We start from the raw sequence: 23,083 nt of genomic DNA, 5'->3' as shown, positions 1-23,083 counted from the left end.
CAGCAGCACATACAAACAGCAGCAATACGTTTGCGCGATCTTCGCAGCCCAATGCGCGAAACATTCGATCGCGCGCGCGACTCGTCGTTACAAGCAAGGTCGGATAAATTAACTATTTTTTTTTTAAGTTAAATTAAAAGTTACCTAAACAAAAACTAATTAAAAGTTGAATTAAAATAAAATTAACTTATTAAAGTTCACATTTAATTATGCAAAGCCGTACATATGCGTGTATAGTTTAAAAAAAGAATAGTTAGATTACGCTTACATGTATAGTTTCGCATAATTAATTTTTAACTTTAATTTAATTTATTTATTCAATTAACTTAAATTAATTTAATTTACCCAACCCTAGTTACGAGTACCGATGAAAAGAGAAAGAGGCAACGCTTACCCCAGCGTGGTCATCGTGACGATGGTGTACCAGAAGGCGGCAGGTATCGAGGTGAAGTTGGTTTCGTCGACGTTCTTCTCCGCGTAGAACATGACGGTGGCAAAGATGATGATGGCCATCGCGAGCGAGAACACGAGGAAACCCAGCTCGGAGGCGCAGGACTTGAGGGTGTAGCCCAGGATCCGCAGTCCCTGCGAGTGCCGCGAGAACTTGAAGATGCGGAACACGCGGAACACGCGCAGCGTCACGAACGCGCCCGACACGTCGTCGTTGTCGGTGATCCCGAGCCCGATGTAGTACGGCAGTATCGCGACCACGTCGATAATCGACATCACGGAGCGCGCGAACTTGCACCGGCTGGGCGCGGCGAACAGCCTCAGCAGGTACTCGGCGGTGAATATCATCACACACGCGGTGTCGAGGCAGAAGAACACGATCTTGTAGCGCTCGCCGCACGAGAGGGTGCCGGCGCGTCCCGGACGGTTACCGCACGGCACAGTCTCCACCACGTTCGCCAGCACGCTCACGGCGATGAAAAAGCCGGTCACGTAGTAGAATACCAGCGCGGCGGTGGAGATGTGCGGATTCTGGAAGGCCCGCCACATCTTCTGCCGGATGTCGAGCAGCTGCTGGAGCGTCTGGTCGCCGTTCTCGCTCAGCTTGTCGTCCATCAGCCGCTCGGCGTTCTCGCGCTTGCGGTCCCGGTAATCCTCGTAGCAACAGTCACCGATCACGTCCGGCAGGATGCCGAAGAACGCCAGCTCCTCGTCGTAGCTCGTCAGGCACTCGTGCTTCGGATAGTGCAGCTTACCGGTCCTATAATAATTGAGAATGTGCCGGAAGATGTCCGGGTCCCGGTCGAAGAAGTACTCCTTGCTCTCTTCGTCGTAGAAGAACTCGCGCTCGTTCGAGCCGAGCAACGTGTCCGGATACTTCTCCAGGGTGTTGCGCCACGTCTCGAAGCGACGGCCGCTCACGTTGATCAGCAGCTTCTCGTCGTCGGCCTTGCGCCGGTCCTTCGGGATCGGCGGCGGTGGCAGTGGGTGTGCGGCGATCGGCACCCAGCCGATCGCCGCCGCGCGGGCGAACGGCAGCCACGCTGCCACCGAGGCCATGCTTGAAGGTGGAATCTTCCTTCGGGGAGTGCGGGAGAGCCAGAGCGTCGACCGAGCCCGGAAAGCGTCGTCGGCGGCACACTTCGCTGCTCCCGCCTCGACGACCTATCGGTACGTCCGGGCTCTCCCTCTGCTCAGGCTGGACGACTTTCGGCTCTACGATGAGTCTGACATCGACGACATCCGACTCGCGCACGCAGATCGTCCGCGACAATCGGTCCCGCTGCGCCGAGAAACGGGGTCTTTCCTTCTTGACTTGCGTCAAGACTGTATCTCTTCAGCTTCTTCGCGCCGATCTCGACGTTCAGAGGAGTCTTCCACGGTGCTTCGCACCGCTCTCTCTCTCTCTCGCGGTCTGTTCGTCGATATCTAAATACCCTTTTCCGCAACAAACCGGGATTCTTGTACTCTTGACTGGCAGCAATCCAAAGATATCTTCTACAATCAGATCCAATAGAACCTTTGAACTTGAAGATTTCCTCCTCCTCCTTTTCCTATTGACGAGTGATCTACTATATGAATCTCGTTTGGACAAGCCGCTTCTCACCTCGGTTATTCTTAGGTCAGCTCAAACCGACCTTCGTTCGGTTCATGCTTCTTCAAGTCCGCCGCGATCAGTAGGTCACGACTGTTAGACTAGATCTCCCTTAAAGAATGACCACGTTGCTAATCTCTATTTTTAATTCGACTCTCCTCTTGAACTTCTAACGGCTCCTCTAGCTCGACCTTACGTCCGGGATCTACTTGCTCTACACACGTTTCTCCGGCGTCCGGTGGCCGCGCTACTTCCATCTAATTTTCTCGCTTATTTATCTACGAATCTATTTATTTACCTACTCGCCACGGCTGCTTGCCGCCGCTGCTGCTCGCGTGTACACTCAATCTCCCCGACGAGGCTCCCCTCCCGGGAAACAAATACGATATCCCCCGGAGCCCGCTGTCGTCGCTTCCGAAAATTCAGCTATCGAAACTAAGTCTCCGTTACCGAGACCCGTCGCAACCTCGCCGCATTCGCCGTCGTTGTGAGGTCACAGGCAAAAAAGAAACGTATTAACTGACCGAATGACGCTTGCTTCTCCAACGCCGCCAGGACGATGACGACGGCGACGACATCGGCGACGACAATTTGAGATCAGGCACGGTTCGCGAGTCCGTCATTTCATGCCTGGCATTGCCCCTTCTTACCATCTACCTCTCTGTCGAAGAAATGCCGAGCTCAACGAAGTGACGACCGGCACACAGCGGAACTCGAGCCGAGCGGAGACACGCGCCGGGCCAACCAATCGCGTTTTGGCAACGTGCCTTCCACCATCATCGATAGCCGCCCCGCGATAGCTCTTCGCGCCGGAGATCTTCCACCTGTTTCGGCTCGCTTGGCCGTGCAGTTTCGCCGCGAGAGCTTGAGTCCTCGCCAGCATGCGTCCACCAGGACACTACATTCTCGAGCTTGCGGGCTTCTGCCTCGGGTTCCTACGTGGACGCGAGTGGTACTCCGTTCAAAGAGGCGGCCGCCGGCAGCATCGCTCGTCGATATTGCTCGTCGATACGCGTTCCTCTATCGAGACGGGGTAAGCTTCGCTCGAGCTCGTATAACATGTAACGGAAGGTCCGTTTCCCCCCTCTCTCTCTTTCTCTGTCGCTCCCTCTCTCAACAGCAACGCGGAGCCTCGTTTCAAACGCTGAGGACGATCACGACACCCGAGACAATGAATTTAGAATTGCGAGAGGCCCGTCGCATTCGCGCGTTTGGCCTTTTGTATCATTGATCGCGGTGTGTATGTGTGTGTGTGAGTGTGATAATACGACACCTGCTCCCAAATTTCGCGCTTCGCAGCGAGTGAAGCGTTCGCACGCGCGCTTTTCGCAAAATGTTATTTAAGACACTATGTATCGAGAGACGCGAGCTTCCCTCGGAGCGTCGCTCGAACGTGAATGCCAGCTGGCTGACGATGAGAATTTCATCTATTGCTACGAAACTTGCGAGTATTATCCGCTCGCCCGCTCGTTCACTCTCCCGCGCAGTTCGGACTCCGCGGAGACCAGAATGGACCTGGCTGTTTACAGCGAATGGAGGAGGAAAAAACGCTTACGAGTAAACACCGAACAGTCAACGAAAGAAGAGCGTCCGCAGCTTCCCGGCGTGCTTTTTCAAAGCTCCGCCGTGCCTCGCGTGGAAACGAAAAGAGGCGTGTGTCATTCGCTCCGGCAGTAACGCCGTTATGATGCGAGCTAATTCTATTCACTCGTACATCGGCCACCCCGGCAGCTTTTTTAGAGCGCGCAAGCTCGCCCGGCGCCGTCTTCTGTCCTCGTGTGGTCCCGGACTCCTCTCGTCGGCTTCTTTCCTCGTGGCTCCCCTGCCAACCGCCCGAGCGTGAGCACGGAGCTGCCTCACCGAAACACGCGACCGTTTGCGCAAGCACGCGCGTTTCCGCCGCGACGCATCCAGTCTGTCAAGCTCCGCACACGCTCGTCCCTCGCGACCCGTCCTCGTCAATCGCAGAGTGACTCAAGAGAGTGCACCGAGCCGGGAGCTCGTCCACGACGGAGATGTTCCCCGAGGAGGTAGCGCGTCTCCGCAAGCTCCGGCTACTAGGAGCTCGCACGTCGATCTTCCCCCTCGCCCGTCCGCTTCGACTCTGCTCCGCACGCTTACGCGCACTACGATCCGCTCGCAAGCTCGGCCGTGTGACTCCGACTCTCGCACAGAGAGAGAGAGAGACAAAGCTTCTTCGCTGCTCCTTCCGCTGCGCGATGCGGCGCGTCGCGCGCGCGAGCGGTGCGTACGACGCGCGCGTGCTGCGTGCGCGCGCGCGCGCGCGACCGCCCTTGTGTGTACGTAACGGTTGTGTATCGCGTGTGTACGTGTGTGTGGGCACGTGTGTGTATGTGTATGTATGTGTGAGTGTGTGTGTTGTGTGTGTATGCGTGTATGTGTGAAGTGTAGGTGGATGCGTGTGCCTTTGCGCACGCGGCACCGTCGCAAGCACGGATGGAGCACCCGCTCGATGAGTTGGCCGCTCGCGACTGACGAGCTTACGAGGTTCGCGGCGGTGCGGTGGTGGCAGTCGGCCCGGCACCTCCAGAGGAGCGTGGCTCTCGCTTCTCGCCAGAGAGCAGCGGAGCAGCCGCAGCGCCGAACGCGGAGCGGTCACCTAGCCAAGGTCCAAATTGATTTTTACGGCGCGGCGGCGGTGGCGACGCGCGTCGGCGTCCCGACGCGGCGAACATTTCCCGTTGCCCGGGCAACCCCTCAACGATGACGTCACGGCTATCCCCACCGCCCCTTTACTACACTGCCACCTCACCGCCCCAACGCTGTCCTCGTATTTCCACTTTAGCCTACTTGCGCTTTGAGGAACGCTGGCTTTCAGCTTCGCCCGCTCGCTCCATTCGCGCGGTTCTCTTAATGAGAGGGAGAGGGAAAAGCGAGACAGGAGTTACCCACCGAGTCCGCTTCTCGCCTTTCACGCGAACCCTCGTATTTATCATACTGTGCGGCGGTTCCTCGTATTTTTGCATTCATTCATTCCTTCGTCCTTTGTCCTCATTGTCGGCGCTCGGGGGATGTTTTCTTCACGTGGATTCGTTCGCTCGCTCGCCGTAGTATTGCGAGCTTTCATCGTTCTCCTTGGCGCTGCTGCACCCCCTACGTCTTCGTTACGCGTGATCAATCTCCCGGTGCGAAAACCTCCTCGGTTTTCCCACTTAAGTTTCGCATTCCGCTGCTTACATATTTTAATGTAAAGCTAGTCCAGCTTATTCTTTGATTTACTCTCTCTCTCTCTCTCTCTCTCTCTCTCTCGCGTAATCTGTTGTGCACCGACGAGTAATCGAGCTTGCTTCGGTTAAACGGACTTATTCCGATTTAAGTCCGCTCACCAATTAACTAACTTTAATTCTCTTACGTTACATTATCGCTGGGATCTCGGGGAAAAAAGAAGAGAAAGAAGAAGCGGCTACCGTCTGGATAATTCTGTCTCCGACGGTTGGCCGAGAGGTGAAGAAATCAGCCGGTGTCCCGACTGCTTGACCCACATAACGAAAATGGTAAATAAAGTAAGAAAACGCGGCGTTCTCCTTTGCTTCTTCGACCGGCTTCGTCTCCTGCTCGATAACGCCCCTGGGCGACTATCCAGCTAAATCCAGCCCTATTACCTCCTTGTCTCCGTTCATCTCTCGTTCCGTCTCCTAACGACGAACAATGCTTTTCCATTCTATCCTCTCTTTCCGCCACTTACTCTATTCTCTGTACTCCCTCTTACTCAATCTATCCGCGCGTGCTCGCGTGTCCGCGCGTTATCCGCCGGGCGCAGCCTCGCAGTCCTCTTCGGGTGGTTCTTTCCGTTCAACTTTCTCGTATTTTTGCCGTACTTACTGCTTCCATCAGCAGTATCAATCACCATACTTTCACCCGCTCATCCCGGCTTGCGCCTCGTATTCTCACCTCGCACTGTAATTTCGGGTCGTTTATCTCGCCTCTTCTGTTTCTACCTGTCCCTTGCTTTATCTTCTCTTTCAATCGGGCGCTCTATCGATCTTTCCTCCATAGTTCTGCTCGCCTCCTCCTCCGTCCTCCGATGCCTCATCCTTCCAACGTGTTGTGAATCTTAATCTGATTCTATTTTTCATATCTCATTTTTCCTTCCATTCAGGAGAACTTAAGACCGCATTGCTCGCAAAATTTCGCGGTTCACCAATGTATCACCGTAAGTGAATATTTGACACTTGAATCCACGATATTCAGTGTACCACCCTCTACATTTCCATATGCTTATTTGATTAAAGTATCACATTTTAGAAAGAACGACTGCTCTCGATTTCCCGTCGTTTTCCCATTTTATACTCTGTTACATCTCTCATTTCCCGCTCGTTACCGTCGAGCCCATCTCTGCGGATCGCGATCTCCTTCCATGTTCTCTTGCGCTGTTTCATCTGGCAAACGCGCCGGCTTTATCCAAGAAATAATAGGTCCTCTTCCCATCTTTCCTTTCCTCTCTTTTTTTCCTTCACACCACTCTTCGCTCCTCTTCAGCTTCATTATCACGGGTCTCGCACGTTTCCTTTGCGCACCAACTAAGTGTTACGTTATTCTTCAACTTCCCGTTACGCGAGACAAACGTTTCATTTAAAGCTCTCGTTCATCCATCTTCAACGTAACGACGTGGCTTTGCATTTCTCTTTCCTGTTATCTAACCGGTCTAATAGCGACGTCTCGTCGAGGCGAATTAACAGTACAGTGAATTTTCATTCGTCACCACAATTCGCTTCACGATTCCGCACGATTTTTAGAAGACTACGATTTGAAAGTAAACTCGCAATTCAACGGTTTATATAATAGATCAAGATATAAGAAGGTAATTAACCTGAGTAGAGAGAAAGAAGGAGGGGGGGGGAGTAAAGGGGAGCGGAAAAGATACAAGAAGGACGTGTGAAATTCTCGACTCTAATGAACGTGCGAAAGAGTGCAACTTGAAGACAAGAGCATGCACCCTCCGGCTGGGGCCGGTAACTTCTCCGTAAGACGTCCCTTTTGCGGAAAATTCTTGGACTGTAAATATACGTACGTATGTACGTATTGCGCGTCTGTGTCAAGCGCAATGATTTTTGCTACGGTAATTTATCGCCGTGGAAAAAACATCCTGAAATATCGTGGAATGAATGAAGAAGTGGATTACGAGTGGCAAATAAACTGCAAGTTCGAACAAAGTGGCGGAAGTAGCAATGCAAGTCGCAACATGGCCTTCTTCCGCCGGATTTTACAAGTACAACTCCTCGAATCCGCAATGAACGTAAAGTATTTTTCCGGGATATTTTCCCCTCAAACGAGGGGTCCGCGCCTCTTCCTCGTATTTTTCTGGCTTTCTCTTTCTCCCCTTTCACGCGGAACTTTTCAATTAACGCCGCGTTTCCGTTTGTAATCAGGCAACGCTTTTTTTTCTCGTCCGGAGGTTTTTGCGATCGTTATTGCGGTGAAAAAAAAAAGAACTCGCGGCATTGTGCCGATTGCATGGGTGTTATTGCACCGTTTATTAAAATGGCTGCGCTTTAAACTGGTTGTCATGTCGACGATAAATAGAGAAAAAGATGGCTGGACATTATTATATTAAATTGGAACATAAAATGTGTTCGTATTATATATTAAAAATATGCAACTTGCATTCATTTATTACTGAATTATTTATTAATTAACGGGACACTTTTTTACATCGGGTTGTCAAGTACAATAATAATTTAAAAATCTTGCTGAAAAATTATGAATGCATACATGATGACTTATTCATATTGAGACATATTCATTGAAAGATTATTGATACACACACACACCTAGGCATATACAAAGCTTTATTATATAGAAAAACCCATTTTCATCTTGCCTTTATAGCAAATGTATACCATATAATATGATATACTCTTAAATTTATTCACGTACGAAATAAATTCTTCTGTACGAAATAATACATAGATGTGCTTTCACAATGAGATATTCCCACGATGCTTTCCGCAAAGTTTCGAAAAACAAAGTTGCTGTAGTAAGAAAGAAATCGTTTGTTTTCACAGCTTGCAAACTCAGAATCCTTGATCCCCAAAGATCAACAGAAATTAAGGACGCGGAATTATCCGGCTAGGAACAAGGCCAAGCTTCTACCGGGACTGAGAGATGCCCAGTAATCGCACTGAGCCGACTACTAAGCTCTTCGTTAAAATCTCTAGTCTTTCCTACTTTTTTCTAATCCACCATATTACAGGTATAGATGAAAAATCTTAGAAGAAGCAATACCTTAAGTAAAATGGATTAATAGCAAATGTACTAGACGCGATGCACGGAGCAAAACATTTTTCATCAAAGATTTTATTTCTCTAAATGTAATGTAGTCAATTAATAAATTCTCTAAAGCTTTTGATAAATAATATATTTCTATGTAATATATACACGTATGCAAGATGTTAAAAAACATAGCATACGAGTATATCTACACAAAAAAGCAAGGGACACAACACACACATAAAATCAGCTGAACTGTAAAATTCGATGTCAGCTGAGCCGCAAAGATCAATAACAGATCGGTGTTAGGAGTGCTTGCGCAGTTACAGATTTGAGAGCGTGAAATCTACGTGATATCGCTAGCCAACTTGCTCGCTTATAACTCGGAAACTATTGTGACCTCGATATTTTCCTCTTAGTTTCGACTGTGATTAAGATTCAAAATACGTTATTGAAATATCGCGCCATAATTTTGAAACCTCGCACACATGTACATTTGTACTTTTGACACGCAATATTAACTTTTCCGGTAAATCGTTAGTTATAAGATACCAGACAAAGAATGAGTTAAAACAGGAAGATTGCGTGTGCCGCAAGTTCTGCACAGAGAAAAAAGTTTCTTTAGATTTAGCATTTCTATTTATTTGACGAAAATTTGTTTCATAGAAATGACATGTACATATACGAAATATTATTTGTTTGAGTGACAATATTATTGTCTCACTCAAGAAAATTCTATTATTTAACAGGAAGAACGCTATTATTTGAAATAATATTTTTTAACCAAATAAAATATTATTTCGTTACAATAAATATGTAAAATAAAACAAATAATTTCTTTGTAAGAAAATTATCTTTCGTTCAACGTACATATTGAAAGGTCTAACAATCGTACTTATTAATTGAAACATTAGTTTCTTTGGTGCGTGCCAGTGATGAAATTTGTTTGGATGCAATCAAATCTATGAAATTTGAAGAAATCTTTCTCTCAGTGTACGAGCGATGTGCAACACAAGAATAGGCGTTTCAAGAAAATTATATTCGCGAGTGGTGAAGGCGCGTACAAAAATGTCGAAGGTATCGAGAAAGGCGTATCGTCCCTCTGAAAATCACCGTGTTTTTTGAGGCAATTCTACATGTCCGTCCCGATAAAATTCCGCGGCGTAGCTTCCCCAAGAGTTTCGTGTCCCATCAAAAGTTGTATCGCCGCCTCCCCGCGGTGCCGTTTGACTTTGTCGAAAGTTGCAGTCTCGTATAACGAACGAGATAGTTCTTCTTCGGGAACTTACGTCGACGCGCGGCGCGAGCGCTCGCAACTACGCGATTCACGAGTGTTCACGGATTCCTTATCAGATCGAAACCGTTTGTAGAAGTGGAATAATACAAGGAAGAGGAATAACTCCTCTCGTTAATCATGCCTTACAGAACTCGCAGATGTTAATCAAACAGCTTAGAGGAGTAAAATCGCGTGATCCACACGCGTCGACTGAGAGACGACTTTAGAGAATGTTTAAAAGAACTATTTCCCATTGCTGAATTATTATCGTTATTATTAAATTTGAAAAGTTTGAAACTCTCAGGAAGATGAAAATATTTCGTATCTCTAGATATATGAATGCGTAAAGAAATATAACGCATTTGAATTTCCACAAGATGAAGAAGCTGACCTTACGTAGCTTCACTTTCGGGAGACTTAATTAAAGAGACGTTATAGAACTCCCGGATTTAAATTACAGATCAGGAGAGGTGCCGGGGGTTATACTAATTCTGTCATTCGGATGCAAGTTCAAATAAGTTCCACGTTGTACCATTTAATTTGGATATACGTGGGGAGAGATACGGAGAGATATTATATTACTATTACAGTATAAACAATGAGTTACGCAAACGAATCGAATTATAGTGAGTTTGCTCGCTAAATACCGCTCCGCCGAGCTGCTTACACTGGGCGGTTGTTGCAAAAAGAGGAATGAAAGATCCCATTCCCTCGAATCTCAATCCCGGAGCGCACGAATTCGTACGATTGAAAGTTACACATAATTCTTCCAAATGCGCAACCGCGACAAACCGAGCCTCGTGTGTGAATAAATAAGTCCGCTTGGGGGAGCATTTTATTGCAATAACGCGAAAAAACGCGTCGCCGCATCGAAAATCGATAGAACGCGCCGCGCTGTAATGGCGATATTATAATGCGAATTGTATTTTGACCGAAATGCATTACACGATACGACGCGCCGATGTCGAGTTAGGGGGCTAAACGGCTCGATAAAATCTCGCGACGAGCAATTTGCGGAGCCGGCGAGTGCGCTTTTAGAGGCCCCGGTGGCCGATAAAGCCGCGCGATNACCCACCCATCCCCTTCGCCCCTCCGTGCTTCGTACTATAATTCACCTCGCAACCTAACCCGCCGCTTAAAACTGAAAAATACCTGTGTCGAAAGTCGTCGTCGTCGGCCGGGGCGGCGGCGGCTTCGTTAATCCAGCCGAGATTAAAATCGGGCGATCCCTTTCGCGTCCTCCGCCATCTCGCACCGTACCCTTCGCACATTTTTTTCTCATTCTGCAAACGCCCGGATATCCCTCGAGACACGGGGAGGGCAGCGCGATCATTTCAGCTTCGGACCGTCGAAAAATTGATTTAAAACAGATATTATTAGGTCGCTCGTTCGAGGCTCGCCGCGATAAGCGGTGATTTACATGACGGAAACATTTGCGCAACTTAAGTGGGTAGAAGCTCTAACGAAAGGGACGAGCTTTTCGAGTCAATGAAAAACGGATAAGTGATAGATGAGCAAAGGGGGATGATTTATACCGCCGTGGAAAATATCGTCAAAATATAGATTTTTTATTTTGAACTTTTATTTTACTTTTGTGTGTTCCTGGCATATTTGCTTTTCCTTTCTCTTTGCTATGCATTTTTGCGAATGAAAGGACGATCACTCTTACGAAATATTCAGAATATTACAGTATACAGAATATTTATAGAGTAGTTTACATCTCACGTCAGACACATTTCTACGTTGAATTCAACTTAATCCTTCCCAGACAGCACAAAACCTCTAATCGAGATATAAGAATAATGTCAAGGGGTTAAGACGTCTTTAAGACATCTTAACCCCTTGATATACAATAACGTCGAGGAGACATCATTCATTTCATGTGCCATTGTAGACTTTGACGTCTCCGAGACGTCAAGAACTGTCTCCGGCGGACGCTGTGCAATATATTATTAAATTATTAAATTGTTTCACTTGTGCGTCGATTTTGTTTTATTTAGAATGTTCGAGATGCTCCCCCCTTTTAAACAGTACCAATAACAAAATCACATCGGCAAACCAGTAAATCAGAAAGAAGTACATTGAAAGCAGTATTCGGTATAGCAGTGATCTCGCACGGCGAATGCCATACTATATATTTGAATTTAATAAAAATTAGAAATAACCCTTGTAACATGTCTGAGTTTAATGTATTATATGAAAGTGACGATTGACAGTGTGAAAAATGTCTAGTTCCTCTACATGTTCCAAAATGTTTTGAAATATTTCATACTTTAAAGAACTACTAAATTATTATTTTATAATGTTACTTAATTATTGTCCATTAACATTATATATCAACCTAATTAAATGTTATATAGCGATGCAAATTTCAAAATAAAAAGTTGTTTCTAAGTTTGCACATAACTGTTCATTGAGCAAAACTAAATAATATTTTTCAGACGCATCAAATTCCGTTTTATTTGTATGTCAAGGGGTTAAAGACATCTTATAAACATCTTAAAGACAACTTTAAGATGTCTTAAAGAAATCATCTTATGTCCGGATTTTAGATTTTGTGCTGTCTGAGTCGCATCTAATGATTATGTGATGAAATAATTCCAGAGCGTGTGTGAAATCGATCATCGTAAACGTCAGGCAACGCGAACAGCTTTCAATGACGCCGTAAAAATGGCTGAATAACCTAAATTCGTCTCTTTTCAGATGTGAACTTTTATATTGTGTATTTGCTCGTATCGTTTTATAATAATAATGTGTTATATCAATAGAATACATAAATCTGCAGTACTCACTTTAAAATGCCTTGAGTACTCATTTTAAAATGCCTCGAGATCCAACAATCTGTAATATGCTTTCACGCTTCGATAACTACACTTTTTGCCCGAACACCGAAGAACGCCAAGGAGCATTACGTACCTAAATAAAGACTCATGTCTATTAATGAGAAGATAATCGAAGAGCATTGATGCTATGTACTGTTTCGACTATCCGATATGTATACCTGGACGATTGTGTAGCATCACACACGATGTTGCGATCCATTACTACAAATATTCACAGCCATGCAAATTCCCATTGGCCCATATCGGTCTTTAGCGAAACTGTCGGCATCGAAGAACGCCATTAAGGAGCATTACGTATCTGGATAAAGATTCATGTCCATTAATAAGGAGATAATCGACAAGCACTGACGCTATACTATTGTACTGTTTCAACTATCCGATATGTATACCTGGACGATTGTGTAGCATCACATATGATATGGCGATCCATTATTACAAATATTCGTAGCCACGTAATTCCTATTATCCCGTCTCCGTCCTTAGTGAAACTGCCAGCATAAACGTAACGTACGCAGCGGAACTTAAGCAATCGACCAATCACAATCAAGCATTACAATATTTTGAAATGCTTGATTGTGATTGATCGATTCGCCTTGCTGCTTTATATATGTAGCGTCGTCTTTAGTATGAGGTGCCCTCTATTTTCATAGTCAAACTACAATATGGATCTCCGCTTGAATTTGAGTCACTCGTGTTATCGATAGTGGATTACAGTTACATTAGCGGCTATTGATAAACTGATATAATACGCAAATAATTATTCTAATTAATATAATGTGTCGAACCCGTACTTCTTTGTGTATTTGTGAGACATAACCAAAATAATTCGCACATATGTCGTTCATATGCTTTGTTAAGCAGATCGTCAGTAATCGACGATTGGTCATGTCGTCGCTCTTCAATTATCCGAGCTTTCACTTTACAGACGCTCCGATGAATATCTTTAATAAAGCCATCAATGCACGCAATTATATTGCATTTTATACAATGTTAATTCACAAAGCGTCGCGTTTTAAATTGACTTTCTGCTCTCAACTACACTTTCATGCACTTTCCGAGCCCAAAGCGAAACGAGTGCAAGTGTCACGGGGAGCAGCTATGGGAGGAGCAAAAGAAGCGTAAAAAGTTCGTCTAAAAATAACGACATCTCTTCTAACATATTTCACATATAGTTAACAAACGCTGTCGCTCGTGAGGATCTCGCGTGTCTCAAAGGAAAATCTAGGTTATCGGAACTCTCCCCAAAGTTTATATTGACTATCGCCCTTCCGCTGGCCGGCGCACTTTAATACACTCCGTGTAGGTGATTTTGATAGATCAACGTGCCGCAAATTGCAAAATAAGAACGGAATTACAGAATGAAGTACGGAAGAGAATTGTAGTCCATTTTTAAAATTAGATTCGCTCGTCGTTCGCGGTGATCAAGCAATTCCGACGGCGCCGCCGAAGGAAATATCGCGACTCTCGATTGGTCGCGTCCGGGATCGATAAAGTCAAGTCTATCGTTGAGCGCAGGTTTGCGTCGCGTGCGATTTCGTTGTCTACGTGCCTGACCACCGTCGAGATGTCAGCGACGATGACAGCCAAGCTTCAGGATGACATGAACAGTATACCACTGGCTGACGACGATCCCCAAGGTAAGAATTTTGGCGTTATTGCACTTCATGACGTTCCCCAGCGGCTACTCCTTGCTTATCCCATACTCATTAATGAATCATAACCTACTTCATGCATGAGCCAAGACCCGATTCTCAACTGAGTTTAGTTCACTTCATTGACTTCGTGCTTTGTGTGATTGTTATTCTCATTTGCCTTTGCTGATATTAGCATCAAATTAGGATTCAAATATGTAATCCGTATTCAATACTGAATATGCAAAGTGATATGCACTCTGATTGTTGCTAAAGCTTTATTTAACGCAACGAGAGAGGAAGGAGAGCTACCAATTAGACCTTTGATTGACTTCTTCCGTAATTTATTTTGCTCGGGGCATTTCTTGGTTAATATTTCTTCATATTCCGTGTATCCTGTATTTTGTGTATCTGGGTTTTCGAACTCTTACGCTTTTATTCCTTTTCTCGCGAAATAACATCTGGCTGGGGGTTATTTCTCGTACGTTTTTGACAGTGATTATACCAGAAGAAGAAATTCTGGATAATGCCTCGCATATATCAGATGCATTAGGCAGAGGACGTAGCATGGATTCTATTCCATCGACATTTACTAACGGGAGCTGTAGTCCAAACAGTAAGTGACTGTATTGGTGTTAATTTTATCATATGATGTTAGATGCATGGCTTTTATATTGCGTACTTCCCAAAATGAGTAAACAAAATAACATTGCATTCGTTTGTAAATTAAAGAAAATAATATTAGGTAAATCATACCTTGGTTTCTACCTCCAAATCTTTTCTAATGATTTCATATATTCAACTAAACAGTTGTAGCAATTTCAATGTAGTGTGATAAATATTGTGAGGAAATCATAGTTATAAGAAAAATCAGGATAATATATAAAAGTACTTACTAATCACAGGTTTAGATCCAGATATTAGTCCGGACGAGCAAGAGGAGAAAGCTAGACTGATTGCGCAGGTTCTTGAATTGCAAAATACTTTAGATGGTATGTATAGATTTAAAATAAAACAATTGACATAACAAAAGAAGATACATATTGGCAATTTTCTGAAATGTAAATATCTGTCTTGTTTAGATCTGTCACAGAGAGTGGATAGTGTAAAGGAGGAGAATCTCAAACTGAGGAGCGAGAACCAGGTTCTGAGCCAGTACATTGAGAACTTAATGTCAGCATCCAGCGTGTTTCAGTCGACAAGTCCTAACACTAAGAAGAAGTGAAATATTGAAATAATTAAATAATTTAGAAAAATTGTAAACAAGCTACGGTGATCTTAAAATAATTGCGATTGTTTCGACTGTTTTGGAAAGTATGTGCGAGCGCTTGATTACAAGATTTTAGTTCAGCAAAAGATACTGCGACATTTTTAAAAGTATCGTTCGATATATTGTGCTTAATTCGCTTTCGTTAGCTTGTACATATTTTTTATGAGGGGAAAGAAGTATCTCTTATGAAACAATCTACCTTTTCTCAGTCGAGTAATCAAAATATTCGTTTTTATAGTTAAGACTATTTATATAACGCATCCATCGTGATTGTGACTTAAAAACACGCTTGGAACGCTTATAATTATTATGCACCCTGAAAGAGACCCGTTTTACATTTTTACATTTTTTACAAAATATAAATACCTAGCAAATTTTTTAAGAAACATTGCTAAGTAGAATTTATTAATATGTTCGTATATATGAAGCAATTTAATTAATTATAATTAATTTTTTTATTAGGATTAGATTAATTCTTATAAGAAAAAACATATATTTAGTAATATTGATAATATATTTGTTATCGTCCTTCCGTCTGTTGAAAATAATAACGATTTATTTACCTTGAATATTTTTTTATATTAAATAGTAGTGATGTCAAGTAAAAGAAAGAATGTGAGAATCTCTAAATAATTTGATAATATTATATTCTTTATTAATTGTCTAACATATGTCGGTAGCTTTAATTATTTGATTTTTGCGACCGTACGTGGATAAATCACTCAATTTTCTTGGATGATTTATTTTTCGCATTAATATGAATTCCCGAAATTTGTCCGAAATGCACATTTCACATTCGCAAAGCAAAGCTAAATATTAAAACATACTTGGAGTCATACTTCTCGCGTCGGAGAGTGTTCTCTTTTTTCATACAAAACTCTTGCTTGAAAATTTCGACGTATTTATATATATACGCATTGTATGTAGATGTACAAAAGAGATAACGGATAATTATATACAATTATAATATGCTATAATTATAATAATATATTATGACAAATTGATATTCGCGTATATGCTACAAGCAAGATGGCTAGTTTTTGCTGTTTACGACGGGACGACTTTCAAGTTGAATAAATTACAAGTTATGCAATCATCTTGCTTGTAAGCATAATGATTCGGCGATTGATATATGTTAACAAATATATATTTACTGCAAAATGAGAGAAACTGCGACTTGCGATAGAGTTTCAGTTCGAGGGCACAAGCAGAATGCACAATCCCAAATTATCCCATTGTTGAGTGACACAGTGTTATAATAAACATTATATTCTATTGGAACGTGTTACGTTGGTTGGTCATTTTTCTCGATTTCTCGTATGAATGAATTCCTTATTTCTTATCGATCGGCGTAATCTCTCCGCCCGCATAGAACTCTCATTCATCACTGTCTCGTTCTGAACTTCTTTCCGGGAAGTTTGACGGACTGTGTAACGATCGAAACACGCGTCGTCCTCGAGGATAAAAAGTATGTCTCATGAAACATGCCGGCGCACGTTCTTGAACTTTGCTTATTCAATTGATCAATCCTCTTGGATAGCTGAGAATTGTATCGCTTTTTGTCCCCAGGATGTTTTCGGCCCTGGCTTCGCGCGTCCGTTCTTCTTTATCCCTATCCACCATCCGTAATGTACGTATTTGCGCGATCGAAACGCGTCGAAGGAGCCGATGCTCCACTGTTCCCACTCGGTATTGTCGTTGGTCATATTTATCTGAAGTCAAAATCAATAAAAACTTGTGCGATAGGTCTCAGCGATCTCCTTTAAATTACGACTCGTGAAAGATATATTTTCGTCAATTTATGCTAATTTCTATTTTTTTTTTCGTTAAAAATTAAGTAGAATTAGACTCGGCAAAATTGTCGTGAGAACGGCAATTTGAGTGAAGTCGTTGTGGAAAATTTGCAGTACCGAGTAGAAGATTTCACGAAGCGCTATAGAGGTGAGTTGCTGAAATCGTACTACTTAAGGTTTAATATACCGTGTTTATATCATATAGAAAATAGAATGTAATTCGTTCAAGCTTTGTTGATGTTCTACATTGCTCATTTACTTCAGTGGATCACGTTTATATTCAATAATTACAGAAAAAGTGATGAAATAAGACTTAAATGACTAGTATGAATTAGGCAAATCTCCCCTTAGAACATTAGGCTGTTATCTCATATTTTTGACGTATCGATATAAAATATCGACATTTTTTACTGTATCGTCTATTTCTAGTGGCAAGAGCCTCTTTTTATAACCGTAAAGTAAGAAAATTCCTCGGAAGACAATGTCTGCTTTTTTCTTCATTTTAACGACTAATGTAATACTTTCCTGTGCGTAACGATCGAAACGATTTCTTACCTCTCCGTATAATCGACCTTTCTTGTTGAATGCCAGATACAACCTCGTTTCGACGCTTTGTATTCTGATAACGCCGAAAGATACCGGCGTCACGTGAAGCAAAGCTACAAAATAATAGCTCTTTTAATAACAATTTACGATGTTGATAATAATAATAACGATAACCATTACAATAGTAATAAAACATAATTATCTCTCACATATTCCGGAAGATTAACATCAGAATGTTGCAATCGTCATTATTCTGATTAATATTTCATAAGAGGTCAAGAGAGGGGGGGAAATACCGTGCGACTCATTGTTGCCGTATAATCCACGCACTCGTCCCGACGGTGTTATTGCCAGATGATACCCGGTCCGACAATACAGTTTTATTGCATAGCAATTGTAGGCAGGATTTTTCGCCGGCTGCCGAGGGTCCCATATCACGTACGGTGAATACTTGCGTGATTTAACGTCGTCGTTACGCGGCGTCCTGTAATTGCAATCGGACAGCCCATAAGGTTATTTACGTGAGTTTCACACAGTTACATAATATGGAAGAAGAGAATACAGTTACGTAATATGGAAGAAGAGAAAAGGGGGAATCTATTTGTTTCTAATCTCGTCGGAATTAAATTAACAGATAGAAAGTGTAATCAACACAGATCTCTCGATATAACGTTTGTACAACTCTGATTTCTTTTCTAGAGAATATATTCGACAATGTAATATACGAGATATATTTGTTATATTTTATTTCTTATTTTTCACTGCTCGGACTTTTAAGCGTAATGTATTTCTAAAGCGGTTGGCTATTAGGGTTGCACCTTTCCCGCAGCCGTGAGGGATGTGCGCGCCGTTATAGACGTTGGAAAATATATAGGTCGGCCGGTTTTCCAGGTCAGCAAGCCCCGTGAATGAAGCGCACCACGCCATACCACGTACAGGCGCTCTCGCACTTCGTTAATTTTAAACCGATTCTCGGGGGGAGGAAACGAAATGTCAATAGGCTTTGTGCGAGAACTACGCGAATGGCCGCCGACGAGAAAGTGCACGTTAACGCGGTTAATTTTACATGGCTTCGTGTACAAGGTATGCCCAATGACCTCCTGCAAACAACATTTACATTCGTTGCGCGCAGGTGTAAACGTGTAGAAGTAGTAAACATATTACGTCCGGACGAAATGATGTTGTTGATCATGTCGAGTCGTAATTTGTGTTTAATGCGTATGAATGATTGTTCTCTTTTCTTTAGAAAAACGAAGCACTCGTCGCTTCAAAACTCAAAGGTGATGACTTAATCAAGTTAAATGAATCAGTTAATTTTTACTCCACGTCCGCCGCTCTGACTTGATTGATTCGAAATGAGTTAAAAATGTCTTTCCGTATATAAAGAAAAAGATTTCTTTGGGTTTAATAAAATTTCCTTAAACGAAACTAATTTGTTTCCGTATAGGGCAAACGAACGAATGAGGATTATTTGGTTTTTTTAAACAATAAACGTCTTTACGTCAAATAATATGTTTCTTTTGTATTTTCATTCATACTTTACAATGGTTGTCACAAGCAACAAATTATTTGAAAGAAATAATGTTATGTTAGAAAAATGTTACAGAACTTCTTTATTTTCAATGGAACAATACTTAATATATAATGAAATAAATGTTTTTTTTTTATTGGAAATGAAATATTATTTCTTCTAAATAATACTGTTTTTTCAAACAACATAGTTTATTTTAATGAAACAACATTTTCATTTAATCAAAATGACATTTGATATTATGTTGTTTATATTAAACAAACCCAAGCCAAACAAATACATTTACTAAATTTAAAGAAACCTTCTTCTCTACGTAGGAACGTATTTATCCCAAAGATGCTACTCCGACTACTCTCTCGTGTTTTCCAAGATACCTTAGCAAGAAAGTAGCATTATCTGCCATTACAGTATATTCTTAGCATCCACTTACTTCCTATTCCATTCCTGCTGCGGTATCTGCGCGTTTTACGAGATAATTTTAAAACCGCCCAACGAGTGCGTCTAAAAAGATAATCGAAGAGCGAGGGAATTTCTCGCGAGTTTTATCGCAATTATCGCTTATCAGTTATTTCCTCGAATATATGTAAACCTGCCACGGAGAATATTCTCCTCCCGATTGTACGAAAATTCTCTTCACAACGGGGGTAAAAGTAGCTCCGCTTTATTTCCGCGGATAGGACGGGACTTTCGAACATTTCCACCGAACGGCGCAAATTGCATCTCGGCGAATCCGTCGGAACGTCAATCATAATTTCGTATAACGCGTCACGCAGCGGGGAAATGTTGCGCAATTCGCGGGAAATTATGGTCGCGACACCGTGCGTACGGCACCGCGCTCGTTTGATATACCGTTATTAACGCAAACTACACCTAGCGCATCTGCTGACCCTGCGGCGATATGGAGCAGAAAGTTAATCGAGTCAAGTGATCAATGAATGTACATTAGAACGTGTGTTGGAGGGCGACAAGGTAGACAAACGTGTTCTCCCCATATATCCAGTGACGGCCGAACGTTTTACCTTGTTCCAGTAATTATGCTAATTCATCCATTTACGCGAATTACGCATTCATCGTTCCACCGGAAGACTCGTAGCGCTGGAAAATGCGAGCAAAATGCATCCGAGTTAAATGCCGTCGTTTCCACCCGCGAGGCGCGGCCAGCAATTTCGTCTGTTTCACATTAAGGTATTTCTTTATTTCAAATACATACGGTAAGCGCAAAACCCGTCCGAAGAAGAAATCACAGTAATCGCGCGATTTGGCGTGATCGGCACCGCGTTGTACTTGCGATTTAACCGCGAGTTCTCAAATACAACCGTACCCGTTCTCGTCGAAGGTAACGGTCGTGGTCGGTGGTCTTTTCGTTTCCCTCTTCTTCTTCTTCTTCTTCCGATTGCCCTGAGCGCTTTCTTTGCCGTTTTCCGCCACCGCCTCGTCGTTCTCGTGAAGGGACAGATCCGTGTCGTAGCTGTCGTCGCTGCAGCTATCGTCGATATCGCTGCACTCCTCGTCGCACGTCGGCGCTTCCAGATTCTCGTGAATCCAACGCAAGCTCATTTTCGGTAGCTGTTACTCGGCACTGCGTAAATTCACAGCCCCCGTATTCATACTGCGCATCTAGCGCTAAATGCGGCCACCTGATTTATTTCGCTAACGCGAAAACCACCGTTCGATATATATATATATATATATATATATATATATATATATATATATCGTGTGGAAATCGTGCGGTCACATTTGCGACCAGATACGAAATATGAATATAAATCGAAACGTGTTTTACGTATTGTTAGTTCATATGCTGTTAGCTGAAAAAAGTAATGTATATTATTCGACGATTGCTTGGGTGTGAAAGGTTGAGACTTTATGAATTCTTAACTTTAGAATTATCAAATGATTCAGAGAGGATCACGTTATATTTTGAAAAATAATAAAGTATCCTTTATGTTACGTAAAGTTATACATTTAAAAACTTATTACGTATCCATTGAAAAGCAGTTTTTTATTATACTTTTTAAATTCATCCAATAGCATAAATATTCTTAGTGTTTTCTCGTTTAATGCTTGCCCACTCATATGTATTCACGGTGAGATATGAATCTGTTTAAATTAAATGAAGTTAATTTTTTAAATTAAATTTAATTTAATTACATTTAATATGGAATTTTCCCACCAAACCCGTGTAAACAAGAAGAATATATTTCATTGTCGTTTTGCTCTCGTAAGATTTCACAAAGACAACCTAATTAGAATTATTTAAGCTTTTAATCAGCTGGATCAAAGCGGTTGGATGAAAGCATCTATTGAAGCACCTTCGTTCTAACGTATCTCGAGAAGAAAGACGTGAGACAGACCAGGTGAAATCTCTTTCCAACCAAATGTTGGAAAGCACCCGCGCGTGCGAGACACTTTTTATTCGGGACAGGAGTAAACACTATACTGTTCGGGATTATACATGTATATAACGGTGGTCTCGGTCTACTGGCGGTCGTGTGCATCGACTGTATAGATAATTCGAGACGAACTCACGCATGGATAACCTTAGTTGTAAACTAATTCAATAAGAGCGAAAGCACACGTCCGACGAGTTGAGACCCGCGAGAACGGCGAACTCAGATCGAACGATACGCGTTCGCGATACGTAAAGGTACGTACTACAATTATCGCAACCCGAAATCTTCCTCGAGGAAACACATCGATAGCAGCATGCGCACTAATTATTTTTAGCAGCCTTCACATCGTGCCGTTTCTGCGAGAGAAGCACTGTTTGCACACCAAATATATTACATCGCGTTACTTTACACCTTCCTCACGTGTGATTACGTATATACACTCGATGCGCAGAGTACAAAGTTCCTCGTGAAATTAAATAGCAATCAAAGTTGAAGGACGGAGAGTCGAAAAGACCGTCGAACTTTTCTCGCTCAATCGGCACGGATGGACGACGGGTGAATTTTCCCTCGCTCGCGCGTGACACTTTTTCCTTTTTCTTTTTTTTCTTTTTTTTAAGTAGACCCCATGCTAGGAAAACCAATCTCTGTCGCACACATCAGGATCCACCGAGCTTGATGACCGCGTATAGGCGCACACACCTACCTGGGTGTTCCACGTTTATCACGCGACTGAGCTCGGTTCTCCCGTGCCTCGTCGAATAATAGCAGACATGACGCCGGCCTACTGACAGTCACCGGCGTCAGCGTCGGCGGTCTGCGATTCCTGGTGAAGCGAATTAAAAATGGAGCACGCCTCCGGCCGTTCCAAGCGCATGCACGCGCGTCTTTTTTAAGATCCTCTCAGGGAGCTGATCATTAATCATCGGATGTCTCGGAAGGTGTGCTGTTTCGGCAGTCTTCATTAGCCTTTAACCTTCGAACTGCATACACCGCGTGGTATTTAACGCAATTGAATCATGAATGAGATTATCAATAAGATGGTCAAGATTTCCCGTTGGTCTCTTTTTATTTCCGGATTGTCGGATAGAATTAGAACCTTTCGTCGTAAAACCGAGGAAATATTTTATGTATCCATACGTGAAAAAAAAATACATTACGTAGATTTTTTATTGATTTATTTTATCTATTGGAAAGAGATCTCATTTTTTTATATGACACTCAATAAATGAATAGTCGTTTTAATCGAACTTTTTATATTAGCGAGCAAAACAGATCCAAGTTTACAAACTCACGCTCAAAATAGAATTCCGTGTAGAGTTGCAGCGTTCTATTTTACCAGCAGCGTTTTTTAATAATATCAATCTTTATCTTTTTATATGTTAAAAATATATTGTAGTTAAATTTATGATACACGTGACAGTACCGATATAGCTCTTTGGATTATTGCAAATTCGCACTGTGTTGCTAACTATGCACTTTGCCCTAAGTTTGCTATCAGCGTAAACAGATGGCGAAGTAAGTA

At 42.9% G+C, this 23,083-nt stretch overlaps 2 protein-coding genes and 1 pseudogene across 7 annotated transcripts in view; 1 reads left to right on the top strand and 2 right to left on the bottom strand.

Annotated features, from left to right (window-relative positions):
• LOC106743458 (potassium voltage-gated channel protein Shal) overlaps positions 1-1,527 on the bottom strand; it is a 115,904-nt gene extending 114,377 nt beyond the window's left edge. For all 5 annotated transcript variants that reach the window (XM_014617322.1, XM_014617316.1, XM_014617328.1 and 2 more), the window contains exon 1: positions 395-1,527. In XM_014617322.1, coding sequence (XP_014472808.1) covers positions 395-1,509 — 1,115 coding nt within the window. In that variant the 5' untranslated portion in view covers positions 1,510-1,527. The remainder of the gene's footprint in view (positions 1-394) is intronic.
• A 2,452-nt stretch (positions 1,528-3,979) lies between these two features.
• On the top strand, positions 3,980-15,669 carry LOC106743485 (short coiled-coil protein B). 2 transcript variants are annotated; one of them, XM_014617382.1, is made up of 6 exons: positions 3,980-4,074; positions 5,451-5,559; positions 13,910-14,031; positions 14,522-14,641; positions 14,931-15,017; positions 15,108-15,669. In XM_014617382.1, the coding sequence occupies exons 3-6, from the start codon at positions 13,959-13,961 to the stop codon at positions 15,248-15,250; spliced, it is 423 nt and encodes a 140-aa protein (XP_014472868.1). In that variant the 5' UTR covers positions 3,980-4,074; positions 5,451-5,559; positions 13,910-13,958; the 3' UTR covers positions 15,251-15,669. The 2 variants fall into 2 exon arrangements, with proteins under 2 accessions (XP_014472868.1, XP_014472860.1); XM_014617374.1 differs by lacking the exons at positions 3,980-4,074; positions 5,451-5,559 and adding an exon at positions 13,425-13,519.
• Positions 15,670-15,919: 250 nt separating this feature from the next.
• On the bottom strand, positions 15,920-22,450 carry LOC106743450 (annotated as a pseudogene).
• Positions 22,451-23,083: the final 633 nt, after the last annotated feature.

This window comes from Dinoponera quadriceps, unplaced genomic scaffold (assembly GCF_001313825.1).
Source record: "Dinoponera quadriceps isolate SergipeBrazil2010 unplaced genomic scaffold, ASM131382v1 scaffold9, whole genome shotgun sequence".
NCBI classification, from domain to species: Eukaryota; Metazoa; Arthropoda; class Insecta; order Hymenoptera; family Formicidae; genus Dinoponera; species Dinoponera quadriceps.
The sequence above is the reverse complement of the archived record's forward strand: the minus strand, read 5'-3'. Positions and strand labels throughout refer to the sequence as shown.

Coding starts and splice junctions, on each gene's coding strand:
- LOC106743485 (XM_014617374.1), top strand. CDS start 13,440: ATGCACTTTCCGAGCCCAAAGCGAAACGAGTGCAAGTGTCACGGGGAG. Junction 14,032..14,521: donor GGCTGACGACGATCCCCAAG/GTAAGAATTTTG, acceptor CGTTTTTGACAG/TGATTATACCAGAAGAAGAA. Junction 14,642..14,930: donor CGGGAGCTGTAGTCCAAACA/GTAAGTGACTGT, acceptor TACTAATCACAG/GTTTAGATCCAGATATTAGT.